Genomic DNA, 16048 nt, shown 5'->3' on the forward strand with positions numbered 1-16048 from the left:
AGTTATATTGAAATCAGACCAAAACTGTAGGAGGAGGAGAGTTTTAAAGGAATTTCACAGAAATTTCTATTTTTAGAAACCATGGCAACACCGTTCATCGAAATCAAAAACCGATGCACTAAATTATGTATCTTAGTGTAGTCTACTTGTGTGCCAAGTTATATTGAAATCAGATCAAAACTGTAGGAGGAGTAGCGTTTTGAAAAAAATTGTTTACAGACAGACGGACAGCTAGACAGACGGACGGACACCATACTTCCGCATAAGCTCTTCTGCTCTCTGACCAGTAGAGCTAAAAATGGGTAGCAACTGTCCCTTCGCCATGCGCTCGGCTATTTGAAGTGAAAGTTGTGGGTCCTTCGGATGAGACCTTAAAAACCGAGGCCCCGTATCACGGCAGGCGTTGGCACGGAAAATATCCCTCCCTGCTTAATGGCCCTGAGTGCCGAGTAAAGATCAAAATTTGAAGCCCTTTACGGGTATATGGTGACCTCTCTATATGAGTGAAAGATTCTCGAATGGGACGATAAATGACATACAATCAATCTACTACTTATTAATGAATTGATTTTGTGGAGCTCAACTGTAAATACGTCAAAACTCAGAAATTCATTGTTCGTATTAAGTAGAAGCACAGTTGTAAAGATTCAAAATTACATGGCAATTGCATGCATGTTTACAAAGCTATCTTAGGATTAAGAAACGTCCTAAGATATACTTAGGCTTCATTTCACTTCTTAGCGCGGTTTTAGGCATCTTTGTCTAGGACGACCCTAAGTCAGCTTTGACTTACCTACCTACGTTTGTCTTATGATCATTCTAAAATTTTCCTATGATTATTCTTAAGAACTTATGACAATTCTTAGGAAAGTTTCATAAACATGCGTGCAGAACCCTTGAATTTCAGAAGCCTCTCTGTCCTGCTAGGGACCTTCAGGTGGCCAGACCACAGGGACCTGTTTCTGTAATATCTTTTAACTAGTATAATAAAAACACAAAGTATTTAACTCCGAATTACATTGAGTACCCCCTCCCAAGAATCGCACTTATTTACACTTTCAGAGAAAATGCACTGGCAAACTGTTTATTATCTACGATAATTTATCTTCACAACCATATATGGCATGCTCATCTTTAATTCCTTTTATCTCCATACTCTGCTCGCCCACGGGAAAATTTGTCTCAACCACAATAGATACCTTGTGTATACTAGGGTTTAAAAGATTATTACAGAAATAAGTGTCTGTGGGCCGGACCTCTAGCTAGCTCGTTAGTATTTTGAAAATTCTGCTATCTTCTCTACTGAAAGTTAGTAATTAAATGTTATATTTTGTTAGTTTTCAATACGTTTCTGGATCATCTTTCCTTCGGAATACCTTTTACTTTTCACATTTCATTGTTCTCAATATGTATCATTATAATTGGTGGTCCCTTTACCAATAAATTTCATAAGTTCTTTTCTGAGAAAAAATTAATAATTAAGGAAATGCTCATTCAAGATTCAAGGTTATCTGAGCTCAAATGCATAGTTTCTACACAACCTAAATGAGGTTACCATAATTAAAGACAAATAATGCAACAATATACTCATCATTTATTTAAATGCATTTTGAAAATTTTTGGGAAAAAATCTACCAAACAAAAACAAAATAGTTGGCATCTAGTATATATTTGTCTTTTTTTTTTTCAACATGCTCTTATCATATTGGGATAGGATGAGGCATGGATCTGTAAAATAAACTCATTTCATAAATGCATGTACATTGAAAACTTATCTACATCAGATCATGACAACATTGTTAAAAGACTGATAAGGTCTTTTCAACAAATTAAATTTTCATCTCCCAAAGATGTTTTGGTCCAGTGGTTCTAGAGAACAAATCAAAATTTTGAACTGGACAAAAAGCACATTGCAGTACATCACTTGAGTGACCCAGGTGACTTAAAAATATTTACCATCATGCACTAAGCTAGCTGTCTTAATGCATATATTTAAATCAAAATTTTAAAGATAGAAGTTGACTGTACAATATTAGCATTTGTGACCTCAACCTTGTCTAAATGATTTTGACTCTGGGTAATGTGATGATTTACACCAGTACTTGTAAACTAACAAGATATTATACTTCAAGAGCCTATAACCTTGACTTTTAATTTGCAATATAGCCTTCAATTAAACCATCAAGATAAAAAGCTATCAGTAACAGTAGCAACATTTCTGGGCATGAAATTTACTTAGTAAAAATATCACAAAGTACATTTTTTTTAATTACAAAGTAACATTTCTGAAAAGAAATTTACAATTTACATGGTTCCTCTAAAACAAATCTTGGAAGGCAGGATTACAGTAGAAGCACAAATTTTCGTGTGGATAAAATTTCACTGAATTGTCATCTATAAAGGTTTTCGTGGGCATTAAATTTCGTTGTTTTGAGTGTAACTCTATTCATTACATATAGTCATATAAAATTTTCATGAGGGATTTAATTTCGTTGATAACTGTTAACAACGACATAAACGAAATTTAATCCCAAACGAATATTTCTGCTTTTACAGTATATAAACAGCATTTTTACCTGTGTGCTTTCAGCTGAGCTGGTGGTGAAACCAGTTTTTCTGGAAAAGAAAAATTAAATAGATGTGTAGGTGATCTATGGGGTACATGTACATCACTCACATAAGAGCAAGAAAGGGAATTTGTGATTTTAAGGATAATAAACACAGAACCTGGGAAAATAAGGCATGAGTGTCTATGATTTTGATATAAATAAAATAATGATTCTTTCCCTGGTTTAGTGTCTTTCTAAGTCAAGTTTAATTGCAATTGGATGAAACTGTAGCAGGAGTTGCATTTTGAAGAATTTCACAGAATTTTTTATTTTTAGTAACCATGGTAACACTGTTATGTACCTGATTGTAGTTTTCTTGTGTATCAAGTTATATTGTGATCGGACTAAAACTGTAGTACTAGTGTTTTGAAAGAATTTCACAGAAATTTTTATGTTTAGTAACCATGGCAACAAAGTTCACCAGAATCAAAAACTGATAAAAAAAAAAGTTATGTATCTTAGTGTAGTCAACTGTGCCCAGTTATATCGATTGATTGTATGTTGTTTTACTTCCTGTTCGAGAATTTTTCACTCAAATAGAGATGTCACCATATATCAGTGAAGCCAAAGGGACTTGAGACAATTTTAGCAATATCGGGTATACAGTATAATATATTATTATATACTATTATATGATATACCTGATTTTGCTAAGATTGTCTCAAGTCCCTATGAGTGAAGCTAGGGCTTCAAATTCAGACCTTTACTCAACACTCAGGGCCATTGAGAAGTGAGGGTTCTTTATCTTGCCAACGCCTACCGTGAGATGGGGCCTCGGTTTTAGGGTCTCATCCGAGGGTCATGATTGGAACAAACTTGAATCTACCTAAACTTCCTGAGGATGCTTCCATATCAATATGACACATCAAAGCTTTAAGAAGAAGATTTTTCCTATATATTCCTATGTAAAACTTTGATCCCCCATTGTGGCCCCAACCTACCCCCAGGGTCATGATTTGAAAAAATTGAAGCTACACTATGTAATGAAAGTTTCACATAAGTTTCAACTTTCCTGGCTTAATGGTTCTTGAGAAGAAGATTTTTGAAAGATGACACCAAATTTTCACTATTTCTTAATTATCTCCCTTTAAAAGAGGGTGTGGCTCTTCATTTGAACAAAATCGAATCCCCCTTAAACCAAGCATGTTTTGTGGCAAGTTTGGTTGAAATAAGTACAGTAGTTCTTGGGATGAAATAGAAAATGTGAAAAGTTTACGAACAGACAGACAGACAGATGAATGCCAGACAAAATGTGATCAGAAAAGCTTTCATTAATAGAGTTAATTGGGAGCAGAGCGGAAAGAAAACCCTTAGCTAGCGAAGTTGGTCAAAATTTGACATAGTACAAAGGAAAAATGTCAGAAAAGCTCACTTCACCACACGGCTCCAGTTAACTAATAGTTCTTTCTGCAATTTTCAAAAAAATTTAACACAGTTTTTGCATCATCTAACATTTATGGTATAAAATAAGTTATTGTATAGAAATGCTATCAAAACAAATTGTAAAACCCATCCACACTCATGTATTATCTTAAATTATTTTTCAAATTATATAAGGGCTTTTCACATTAATCATACTAAATAACAAACATTTTACCTTGAATGTCCTTATAAGGTGATGTTTGTGCCTAAAATGTATGATATATTCATTAATCAAGCTCTTCCAATGTCTCTTATTTTAAAGTAGATTTTGTTAAAATATTTTTTATTCGAAAGAAAATGCAACATGTTTTCCAATGTTTGACAACACCTCTGTATTTTCCACTTTTGTTTTACACACATGTACCTGATTCCTTGGATAACTTTGGTTTTCCGAATGTTCCATTGGAGAATGTCTAAAAATGAAAATCACAGAAAATACACCTTTAATAACTTATATACAATGATTTCTAATCCATTGAAAAGAAAATCAATAAGGATTTAGCCAGACACATGCATCAAACACCTGTTGTTTTGTGGACATGAGAATACAAGTACATGTATTTAGAAAATTCTCAAAGATGAAAAAAATTACTTCGATCATTTTTTGTCCCCCGCTTTTACTGAAAGTTGGGGATATTAATTTGGGTCTGTCTGTCCGTCCGTCTGTCTGTCCGTCTGTATTTCTGTCTGTAACACTTTTGTTTCCACGCGATATCTCGAGAACCCTTTGAGCTTTTGCAATGAAATTTTACATAACAACTCCCTGTGGCCTAAGGAAGACTCCTATTGATTCTGAGGTCAAAAGGTCAAAGTTCAAGGTCGAAAATTTATAAATTCCGTCTGTGTGTAACACTTTCGTTTCCAGGCGATATCTCAAGAAGCTTTTGAGCTTTTGTAATGAAATTTTATACCATATCTCCCTATGGCCTCTCTTGCCCCTCGCCAAGTGTCCCGCCCCGTTTTTTTTCATTTATTTATTTATTGTATTAAAAGTCGCTTGGCACTACTTTTAGCACAGGGGCATGTCGAGATTTATTATGTATAATATAGGTTGTCAGCGGACTTTATATTCTAATTACATCTATTAGAACTGTTTAGTAAAGACTAAATTAAACAACATTTATTGTGTAAAATTTTGACAATATCAAATGTGAACATAAACATTATATGTGACTTAATGTTTGCATTTAATTCCCTGTATAATCAAGTGCCTCCGTGGTCTAGTGGTATGTTGCTCGCTTTGCAAGCGAAAGGTCCTGGTTCAAACCTGGATGATTCTTTTTTTAAATGTTTTTTTTTTGATTTACTAAATGATACTATTCAACATGTGGAATGAAAAAAGTTATGATGTCTGGCGTGTACAAACTCATAAAATCATTATTACAGTGTGATAAATATTCTGTATATAGTATATTTAAAAAGAATCTTCTATACACATATTAAAGAATAAGCAATCAAATCTTTATATCCATACTGGCTTTTTTTTGCTTCAATATACATGTATACATTTAATAATTCTACAAATACAGGGGGGCAGTGTGACCCCTCCTCCCCCGAACTGCGCATGCTCTTCTTTTTTCCCTAAGCAGGGGACACCAATTCTCTGAATTAGCTTGTTCTGGAAATGTTTTGCTGAAATGTATAACTATTTATGTGAAACCTATAGTCCCCTCGGATTTCACCGGTAGGGGACTGATAAATAAATATTTTGAATAACATAAAATATCTGATGAAAATTACAATTTAAATAAACTTCATACATAATAAAGATCCGAGGTACTCGAAATGAAAAGTACAGAGATGTTCCGGAAAGGTGAAATAAAGGATGTGATAAAAGGTGAAACATTTACACAAAAAATGAACTGAAAAAATTCAGTTAAACCTTTCAACTGGAGTTTAGTATCAGAAATGTTTTAATGTGTTAAGAAAGTAGATGTGGATTTTGTATTTCTAGAAATGATAAACTGCATAATTTGCATTATTATATATTTGTTACATAATACATGATTTATGCATCCCTGATATGAACACGGGCACGCGCTCTGCAGTACACTCCCTGTATCAGCATCCTTTATTTCACCCTTTATCACATCCTTTATTTCACCTTTCCGGAACATCTCTGTACTTTTCATTTCGAGTACCTCGGATCTTTATTATGTATGAAGTTTATTTAAATTGTAATTTTCATCAGATATTTTATGTTATTCAAAATATTTATTTATCAGTCCCCTACCGGTGAAACCCGAGGGGACTATAGGTTTCCTCCGAGTCTGTCCATCAGTCTGTCTAGCTGTCTGTTTGTCAATCTGTCTGTCCCTCTGTCTGTCTGTCCCACTTGGTTTTCCAAACTTTTTTTCTAAATGCTTGCAGATATTGAGCTGACGTTTGGTATATGAGTGTATCTTGATGAGTAACAGATCAAGTTTGCATTTCGTTCCGCTTTTATGATTTTTGAAATTTTACGACCTTTTCAATTTTTCAGGGTTTACTGCAATTTTTTTCTAAACGCTTGCAGATATTGAGCTGATTTTTGGTATGTGACTTAACCTTGATGAGTTATAGATCAAGTTTGCATTTCATCCTGCTTCACTGATTTTTGACGGAATTATGGCATTTTCAATTTTTAGCGGGAACCAGATTACACTTGCCCGTAGGGGACTAGTATTGCTAATGCAATACTCTTAGAATGTTTAATTTTTAATTATTTCATTTCTTATCGCTGAATGCATTGCCTTTGAAAAAAAATACCGGTAATATTAGAAACGGAAATTCAACAAAAAACAGAGGGCATTCAGTCATTTTAAAAAAAAATTCCGGGATAAATTTACAATTTTACATATGATTTTTCAAATATATAATAAAAACAACAATACATGACAAAACCTGTATCACACCCCATATCAACCCTTGACCAATATCAGCCCTCTGGCCTTTGGCCCTCAGGCTGATATTGGAGTCTCGGGTTGATATGAGGTCTGATACAGATTTTGCCATGTATTAATTTCTCTATTTTTTGTTTTCACTGACCCTTCAACTTCAGTTAGGATATCAAAAAATTGAAGAGGTGACTAACAGACTGTACAGGTACCTATAGGGAGGGAAATTAATACAGCATAATGTGTTTATTCCCATTCAGATCCAAGTCCTGTTATATAGATCAATAGATAGTTTTCCATCGAAGCAATGTAAGCAAAAGTTATTTCCCCATGACCACCATATTCCATAGGTCAACATGCTCAGATTCCAGCCTTCATTATTCAACCAAAGTGAATGTGTTATTTAGGGCACTGAGATGAAGATAACTGTTTTTCCTATGAAGATACATTTGTTAAAGTATCTTTTAATTCCTGATTTTAATATTGTAAAATTTTTTCCCATATATTTCTGCCATACATGTTTAAAACTGGATGCTCAAAGAGGAAAATTCACTATTTTGACCTACTAAATGAGGACCAAGGGGATTAACTCCGAGGCAGAATACATCATAGGAAAACCATCTTTATATTGAAATAAACTTGAATCTGAATAGAAAACACCTTAATTGTGCTGTGTCAATTTTCCCTCCTAAGACAAAAAGCCTATTAAATGTTAAAAGAAGAACACTGATGTCCATATTGCATATTTTAAAACATATTTGAACTTGCCACCTGAGTATTTCTTTTTGTTTGAATAATGGAATAACTTTTGAATAACAATTTACGCTATTGAAAGATTGAAAACAATTAACTCTGTGTTTGTTTAGGCATTGGTGGTTTTATTAGACCAGGCAAATGACTTAAATTGATTTTAAATAGCTGTCCAGACAGTCTGGGATAAATTATGTCATTATCATCAAATATAAATCAAAAGTTAATTAATAATAGAAAATTGAAAAAAAATAAAAATAAAAATATCTTATAACAATACAAAAGATATTTAAAGAAAAGAAGCCCATGGGCCTTGACAGTCACCTGAGTATCATGAGTTTCTCAGGCAATATGACAACTTTGGGCCCTCCTGGAACTGGTCTTACGTGACAAAAATTTTACCATTTAGTGAGGACTAAAGACTCCATTATTATTATCACATTTATGCAGCTTATCTGCTAGAAGTCCAGGAGTAAAAAGATAAGGAACACTGTATAATACATTCCAATACCAAAGATTCCTTTTTTATGCAAGTACTTCATATTTACTCAGTGAAATTTATGCAGCTTATCTGCTAGAAGTCCAGGAGTAAAAAGATAATTTTTGCCCTCTTTGCCAAATCTAAAATGGGATGAATTTAAAGAAAACAGTACTATCACTTACACACAACTGTTTCTGGACAAATTTAAATTGGGGCAAAATTGCAATTGTGAAAGGGTAAAATAATATGGGGCAAAAATAACCCTGTATACAGTATTTTCAATACATAACCAACTATGCCAAACCCTAAGCCCTAAACCAAAGACCCTGGGGCCAGGAGTTTCACAATTTTGATACAAGATTGTGTACTCATTACAATTATGTAAACGGTTTGCCTGAAAGATTCCATGAGAAAAGAGGTTTTAGAGGACATAATGAATTTTTAATATAAGAGCAGTTTAGCCTCATCCTGGAGCCTGAGCCCTTACCCCAGGGACCATGAATATCAAAATTCTGGTAAAGGGCTTATTGCTTATTATAGTCCTGCCAATATTTTGACTGCTTGATGTCCAGGAGAAGACTATTTTTGAAGACAGCTAGTACATCTATTAATTTTGATGGTTTTAATGCCATCCTTTGGGCCTTAGGGAGGCAGAGACCAAGAAATTCATAATTTTTATTCCCAAAATTGGTTGCAATTGGGTCAGTCATTCCAAAAAAGCTGAAAATGTTCAAATGTTAAAATACAAAAACAGCAATACATTACCTAGAACCCACCAAAATGGTATCTGATTACATACATAAAATTTCTGGCTTAAGAAGGGGTTCTCTCCTACATCTTTCCTCTACTTTGCCCTTATCTAAACAATGAAGTTCATGCTTTTCCCCTCCAATGACCACAAAACACCATTATTTTTGCCATTCCAATAAACACATATTGCTGTAACAATTTTTTTTTGCAAAATTATTGCTGCCCCCTGCTTTGATGCCCTTGAGGTGTGGGTTTTGACTTTGTTTAATATTTATTGACCTTTAAAATGTCAAGGAAGATTATTTTTGAAAATCATAAAACAATTTTAAAAAGTAATCAGAAAATAATGATGATTAAAGTAAAAATTTAGTTACAGCTGATTACCACATGTTTGATGATCCAAAGTCTCACAGTGTGAAAGATGTATATGATGCACTCACACTGACACAAAAAAGCTATCAGACCAGCAGACATTATTATGAATGGACAGGAAAGTTAACATAGTCCATGATACACTGGCTCAAAAAATGGGCATATAAAACCTGACATATCAAATTGTGTATCTTTGTTTAATCTAGTTGTACACCATATTTTCATTGAAATTTGTCCAAAACTTTAAGAGTGGTAGCATTTTGAAAAGAAAAAATACAGACACACAGACAAATGGATGCACCACCTCATAAGCTCTTCTGGTCTTTGACCAATGACCAGTGCAAAATAAAAATAAAAGTATAGTTCATTTTTTCTCAAAAAAATTATCCCTTAAATTTTGACATTTTTATCAAAATCATTCAATATACAAGCCTGTTGTTACACAATATTATTTTGTCATCAAAAGACCTTGAATATCCACACATGACACTATTTACAAGAATGGGTGACCCCTGCTAGCTATAGGTGACCACCCTTTCGTGTGACATGGATCCTGTTTTTAGCCCTATTCATACCAGTATTTTTATGTAAATGGTGTTTTTCTGATGCTCACCATTGTTTTGCTTCCATTCATGGTTACAACTGTCAAGGTCACTAAACTGCATTTCAACTAACCCTATTTGCTTTTTATTTAATTTCATTTTTAGCAATGATACCTGAGTATCAGATTTTTGTTTTCAGAATAGTCATAACCTAGCTTGACTTAGAAGAAAAAATATACTTGTATGTCAAATATTTTACTCTCACAAAGAACATGTACATGTATTTGCAGTAAAGGGACCATATCACTTTAATAAATAAAATATTATTAACCAAAAAAATGGGGGGGGGGAGGGGGGGATGTATGCCATGAAATTGTGAGACAGCTAAATCAAAATAATATTAAAGCAAGACATTAAAAGAATTTAGTATACCTTTAGCTTGTACAGTATACAAGAATCAAATTATCAAGTTAACCCACCTGATTGACTCCACTCTCACTTGGCCAGAACTTTATGAAACCAAAAAATATCAAAAATACATAATAGCTAAAAGAGATAGAATTATCAAAATGAAACATTACCAAATAGACAAACTTCATAACTATACATAAGTATAAAAATAAATTTTATCATTGACTAGGATTAAAAAAATCAGAATGTTGATGTTTGCATTGAGTGTTAATTACCTTCTTTGCAACTCTGTTGCACTTCTGCTTTGAGATGGTGGAGTTCTGGACGCTTCTGTGATAACAAGTGTTTTTATTTGAAATTCTCTCAACACAGATAAATGGGAATTTGGATTACTTGGGAATACAAAATATTCATGAACTTAGGAAAGATATGAATATTAAGTACCTCTGGGGTCCATTGAGGGTGAAATCCTGCTTGCTCCACGGCCCTGCCTAACACCAACCTACACAGCATTGCAATTTTAAAGTAAACCTGCATGTGTACAATAACTAGTATTTAACAACAAATGCTCAAAATTTACAAGAAAAACCCTTAGGCTATCTGAGAATTAAGAAACTGAGGTTAAAAACTTAAAAAATACATTGTTGTTCAAGATATGGAAGTTCAATTATATATATAACAATACAAGCATCACGGAAACCTAAGCTCCGGCCTTTACAATAAGTTAATATATTTTCCTATCAGAAAATTGGTTCAAAAATATTAAATATTTAAAGTTTAAATCCAGATGCATTAACCTTGGATGTACACTTTATGTCCAAGCAGGCATGATATGGTCATTCTTGGCCAATCTTGGAAAGAAAGCATGAGTGGTGCAAAATATGTTCCACAGGACATCACATCATTAAAAGGACTTACCTGTGCATAACTCTCAAAGCAGTCCTGTACCTTTGGGGAGTCTCTGAAAGTGGACAGTATAAATAAAACATTTGTTAAAATAGAAAAAAAAAACAAAAACAAAAAAAAAATCAAGATGAAAAAGCATCAAGAAGAAAAAAATATGCTAGTAAATATGCCAAAATTAACATATATCATAGACATATAAATATAAATAACTTTTTTTTATATTAGGCTTGCATAGCTATATATATGTATACTTAACTGCATAAAATCCTTAATTTTATAAATTAGATATTTGTGAAATATGCTGAATTTATGTGCTTTCTTGAAAACATCAAATTGGTAATGTATAAGAAAACTGCATCTTGTCTTTGAAATAATCATACCAGTGAAATTTCATATGTAATTTTGCCAACTTCTTGCAGTGACCTGCACATGTACATTTGTATAATCTTTCTAATACAGCAAACAGTTTTTATACCTTTTAGCATAAGGGGTTTGTGCTAAGGATATTGGATGAGGAACACTTCTACAACAAAAAATATTTGATTATATTATGATTATATAGCAAAAAATCAACATACCTGGTAATTCTTTTATACATGCAATACAAGTTGAAACTGAAATATCCAAAAACAAGGTAGAAAGCTAGCTATGAAAACTTCCTGATTAAAATTCTGACCTTGGTGACACCCTCTTTAATTCCTGACTTGGTGGTGTCTTACTCTTGACACCAAATGGTGGTGTGTTGCCTACTAGTAAAAGAAAAAAGGTACTTGTTGATTTAGATTTGTATTGAAATAATGCAACTCTGAAATATTTAAAAACTTTAGCACAATGGGTGGGGGGAGGGGAAGGGGGATGTATGTTACAAAAAAAATGATAAGTTGGTTTGAACATATTTTATTGTAATTTATGAATACAATGGGATTGGGCACAAGTTCTGAAAACTTATTAAGCCCTCTCCCTAAGTTCATTGATTTATGCAGTTCTATGCTATATAAGAGTAACTTTTATGCCAGATCAAAAGACAGTTGTGATTTTCTTACATTTTTGACGGTCAAGGTAGGGTGGGGTGGTTCTCATTCCATACTTTGGATTTACCTGTTTAATAAAGAAAGAACATGAATATATAATAATTTGTTGGTGTATTGAGACATTTTTAGACAAAAAATTAAAAGTGTATGTTCTCTTAAACTTACATAATTGGGACCAATAACTGCTGTACCATTTCTTGGAGCTGTTTGAGGGGAATTTCTGCAAAAAGCCTTTCAGAGTGTAAATCTTGTACTTCCATCAAAGCACGATCATTAATTATTTCATTTTTTTCAAAGAGCAATTTTTTGGTCAATTTAAGAAATGCACACTTTACAGTAAATTAAATATTTCAGACACAAATTAATACAGATAACATTTTATATACGGTAATAATATTCTATTTCTTCAGCTGGATTGAATTGAGTGCTACTGTCTACAAAAACATTAATTAATATTTTATAACAAAAAGCAATAATCAAAAAATAAGTTAAAAAAATACAACAATACAACTGGGAAAAAAAAAGAAAACAATATACATAATTGAAAACAATTCAAAAAACATGTACAGTACGTATGTCTTACTTGTTTGAGTTGACCTCCACGGGGTTATAATGTTGCTGAGAATTCTTTTAATAAATGGAATCATTTAAAAGCAAAGAAATTGGAAAAGAAGGAATTAAAAACTATACTCTGAAAAATGCTGGTACTTTTAGGCACCTAATGCACATTACCTAATGGGCTTTTTAATTTAATAGTATATTCTTTTACTGATTTTGTTATCAACATGGTATGTACTTCATAAGATGTGTTAGATAATTCAGACGTTTAGGACAATTTTATTTGTTGAATGGTTCCACTATTGTAAAAAGTGTAGAACAGGTAATTTGATCAATTCCCATGCATTACTCCAGACATTGGCACAAGTTATCATGAAAAGGAGGTCAAAATTGGTGTCATTTAAAAAATTAAAATCATCAGACTGCCTTTATTACTCAGTCGGCTCTTGGGATTTTTCCCTCTATACAACTATAAAGTCTACTTCCTGTCTTTGGTGTATCCATGGTAACAATAGCTGTTAACAAATCTGCCCTTGTGATACAGTGTTATAACCCTTACTTACTAGTTCTTTCAGAGCTCTCTTTAAGTAAGCAATTTCTTCTTTTGAATTTGTAAGTTCTCTAAAAAAAAATATGAAACAAAATAAAACAATTAATACATGTTTAGATATGGTGAAGAATAAACAGCTTTGGATTTTCTTAAATGATACAAATTTGGCTATCTGGTACATTAGTTAGCTTAATAGTTGGCTAGTTAAGCATGTTTCTCTTCCCTTTTTCAGAGACTTGGGGATCATATTTGCTATAGGACTTGGCAAGCCTCATCCTAGAAAGTGTATAAATATATACACACACATGTACTTACACCCACCCCTTATAGGTACATCAAAATGTACAAGTAGTGGATCTAATACCCCCCCCCCCCCTTTTTTTTCTTATTGTTCCAAGTACCACTGGTGCTTGTTGGAAAACCCAAACTTGGTTTATAGTGTTCTGAAACCTTTTTACTTTTGAAAATTACTTTAGAGGTTTGGCATTATGAAGTTGTATTTTTTTTAAAAAGATACTGAATTAAAAAGCATTATTTTAATAAAATTAATTCATCTCTACTTTGATTTTATTACTCCTGAAATCAATTCTTACTTTTCAAGTTCTTGGGTGTATTTGTACATTTTCTGAGCTTTCTCCATAAATTCTTTCTGCTTACTCATCTAAAGGAAACATTTTATGTAAAATTTTAGTTATGATTCAGACTTTTACAAATGATTTCTAAATGTATGCCAGAAATTTATTATCACATAATTTTGCTAGAAGCATCAATTGCAAAATAAAATTACTTACTTTTATCACATGTATACTCCTTTATACAGTGGATATAGCTCATAGGATATTGTTTTCCTATTTACAGTTGTGACATCACAATTATGGTTTTTTTGCATGAATTTTGTGAAGTCAAATATTGTTGATTTACTTACATAAAACAGTGTAAAACATATCAAGTCTTTTTTGAAGTCATCATTTTGCAAGTTTTATGACCTTGTCAACAAATACAACCTATCATTAAGTCAAATGCTGACTGACATTTTTCATACTAATTGTTAGGCAATTATTTACATGCTGAATTGTCTATGGATTTTTCATTTTTCCCAGATCATGACAAGGAACACACGGCTGGTGTGAATGGTCGGCAGGGGATGCTCACTCCTCCATGGCACCTGATCCAACCCCTGATGTTTTTGGGGGTCCGTGTTTGCTCTGCTCCCAATTTGTATTGTTTAAATGGACTTTGAGCTTGAAAACTGTTCATTATCTCCATATTTCATGAAATAGCTATGTGTAAAACATGTGATGTGATAAAAAGAATCTCCCATGGTTTTTGGTAGATAGGATTTTTTTATCCAACTCTTTGTGTGTTTTTATCCCCTCACCAAGGCTTGGTGTCGTTGGATAAAAAATCATATCCAACCACAAACCATGGGAGATCCTACATTTATTTAGTGTTGCTGATACACATGCTAAACTCTTCAATTCAACAGTCCACTTTCTAATTTTCTTGCAACTTGCGATGCCTAAGAGTCATTTTGCAAAACAAAGTACTTGCGTGAAGGAACTAGTCAATCTACAGTACCTATAAGATCTAATCACATACATATGCACTAATGAAATCAAATGAAGATGGGTAGATATTTCCTTTGTATATAATTATTGATGAATCACCTGAGCAGCAAGATATGAAAGGTATCTTCTTCTGTGACTGTGTTGAAATTCCATCACCTAAAATCATTTTGTATGGGAAAATCTACAATGTGTTTTATGTGGTATGTTCATCAACCAACTCATGAATTGCAAAATTTACTCACTCCTGTTGTAATATTCTTCATGGATGATCCCTTATACATTATTATTTTATTCATTGTATTTTCAGATGTCTCATAAGTGTGAACAACATCAAAAGATATTACCGCAAGTTTTTAAAAGTAACAATTTTTTTCATGACAAGAACACCTACTAATTGTCACCTAGAACATTAATAATAATTTACCTGAATCAGTTGCTGGGTGTTTTTCTTTGCTAGTTCTACAACATTGGTAAAAAAGATCTGAACATCTGGTCCCATCTGTGAGAATTGTAATATATAATGTAAAAGAACCCTCATTTTGCAGGAAAGCATTGTAACAATCATTTTAAAAATATAATTGAAAATCACCTTTGCTGACAGAGGAATGGCATTGACATTGGTTGAGCCACACATTTGACATTTTGGTTTTGTTGCTGCAATATTAAAATTTCCTTATTTCATTAATTTGTTCACCAAACTATACTAAATTTAAAATTAAACCTACATGAAAATATTGTTTCAACACATTCAACAAATATTTGTAAACATGGTAAAGGACATTGTATCCAAAATGAATACTTCTGCAATGGATGTACATAAACATTTTTTTTTACCATTGTTTATACAGTTGTCACAGTAAATATGCCCACATGTAGTCAGTCTAAACTGAAGGAGTGCATTCACTGGTCGAAGAAAACAATTGTTGCAATGGATCCAATCTCCCATCTTTTAAAAAGACAAACAAAAATTATTCATCAGTATATTATATTTAGAATACTTGTAGGCCAATAAATAGTATATCGTGGACACTCAAGCCACCACCAGTAAGTATATATAATCTATATAGGATAAACACATCTAATTACTAATATTTTATAACTTAATGTTACGATTTATAATCGTAATAATGGTTTACTTATTACCGAATAAAAGAAAAAACAGCTTACCTTTAAAATTTTGGTTTATAGATTTGTAGGCTACATCATCTTTTTCGAAACTTCC

At 32.7% G+C, this 16048-nt stretch overlaps 1 protein-coding gene across 2 annotated transcripts; it reads right to left on the reverse strand.

Annotated features, from left to right (window-relative positions):
• Positions 1–1598: 1598 nt before the first annotated feature.
• LOC133206244 (probable E3 SUMO-protein ligase RNF212) lies at positions 1599–16038 on the reverse strand. 2 transcript variants are annotated; one of them, XM_061342194.1, is made up of 20 exons: positions 15994–16038; positions 15661–15772; positions 15416–15480; positions 15251–15325; positions 14926–14982; positions 13852–13919; positions 13272–13329; positions 12734–12777; positions 12316–12370; positions 12163–12217; positions 11796–11865; positions 11595–11642; positions 11132–11174; positions 10658–10715; positions 10489–10543; positions 10282–10311; positions 4396–4444; positions 4207–4237; positions 2577–2616; positions 1599–1728 (listed from the first exon to the last, which is right to left on the reverse strand). In XM_061342194.1, exons 2-20 carry the CDS (start codon positions 15770–15772, stop codon positions 1701–1703), a joined length of 1041 nt encoding a protein of 346 aa, XP_061198178.1. In that variant the 5' UTR covers positions 15994–16038; the 3' UTR covers positions 1599–1700. The 2 variants fall into 2 exon arrangements, with proteins under 2 accessions (XP_061198178.1, XP_061198177.1); XM_061342193.1 differs by having other exon boundaries at positions 11796–11868.
• Positions 16039–16048: the final 10 nt, after the last annotated feature.

The sequence above is a fragment of the Saccostrea echinata genome, unplaced genomic scaffold (assembly GCF_033153115.1).
Source record: "Saccostrea echinata isolate AGI-Se365-2 ecotype Australia unplaced genomic scaffold, CSIRO_AGI_Sech_v1 ptg000054l, whole genome shotgun sequence".
Taxonomy (NCBI): domain Eukaryota; kingdom Metazoa; phylum Mollusca; class Bivalvia; order Ostreida; family Ostreidae; genus Saccostrea; species Saccostrea echinata.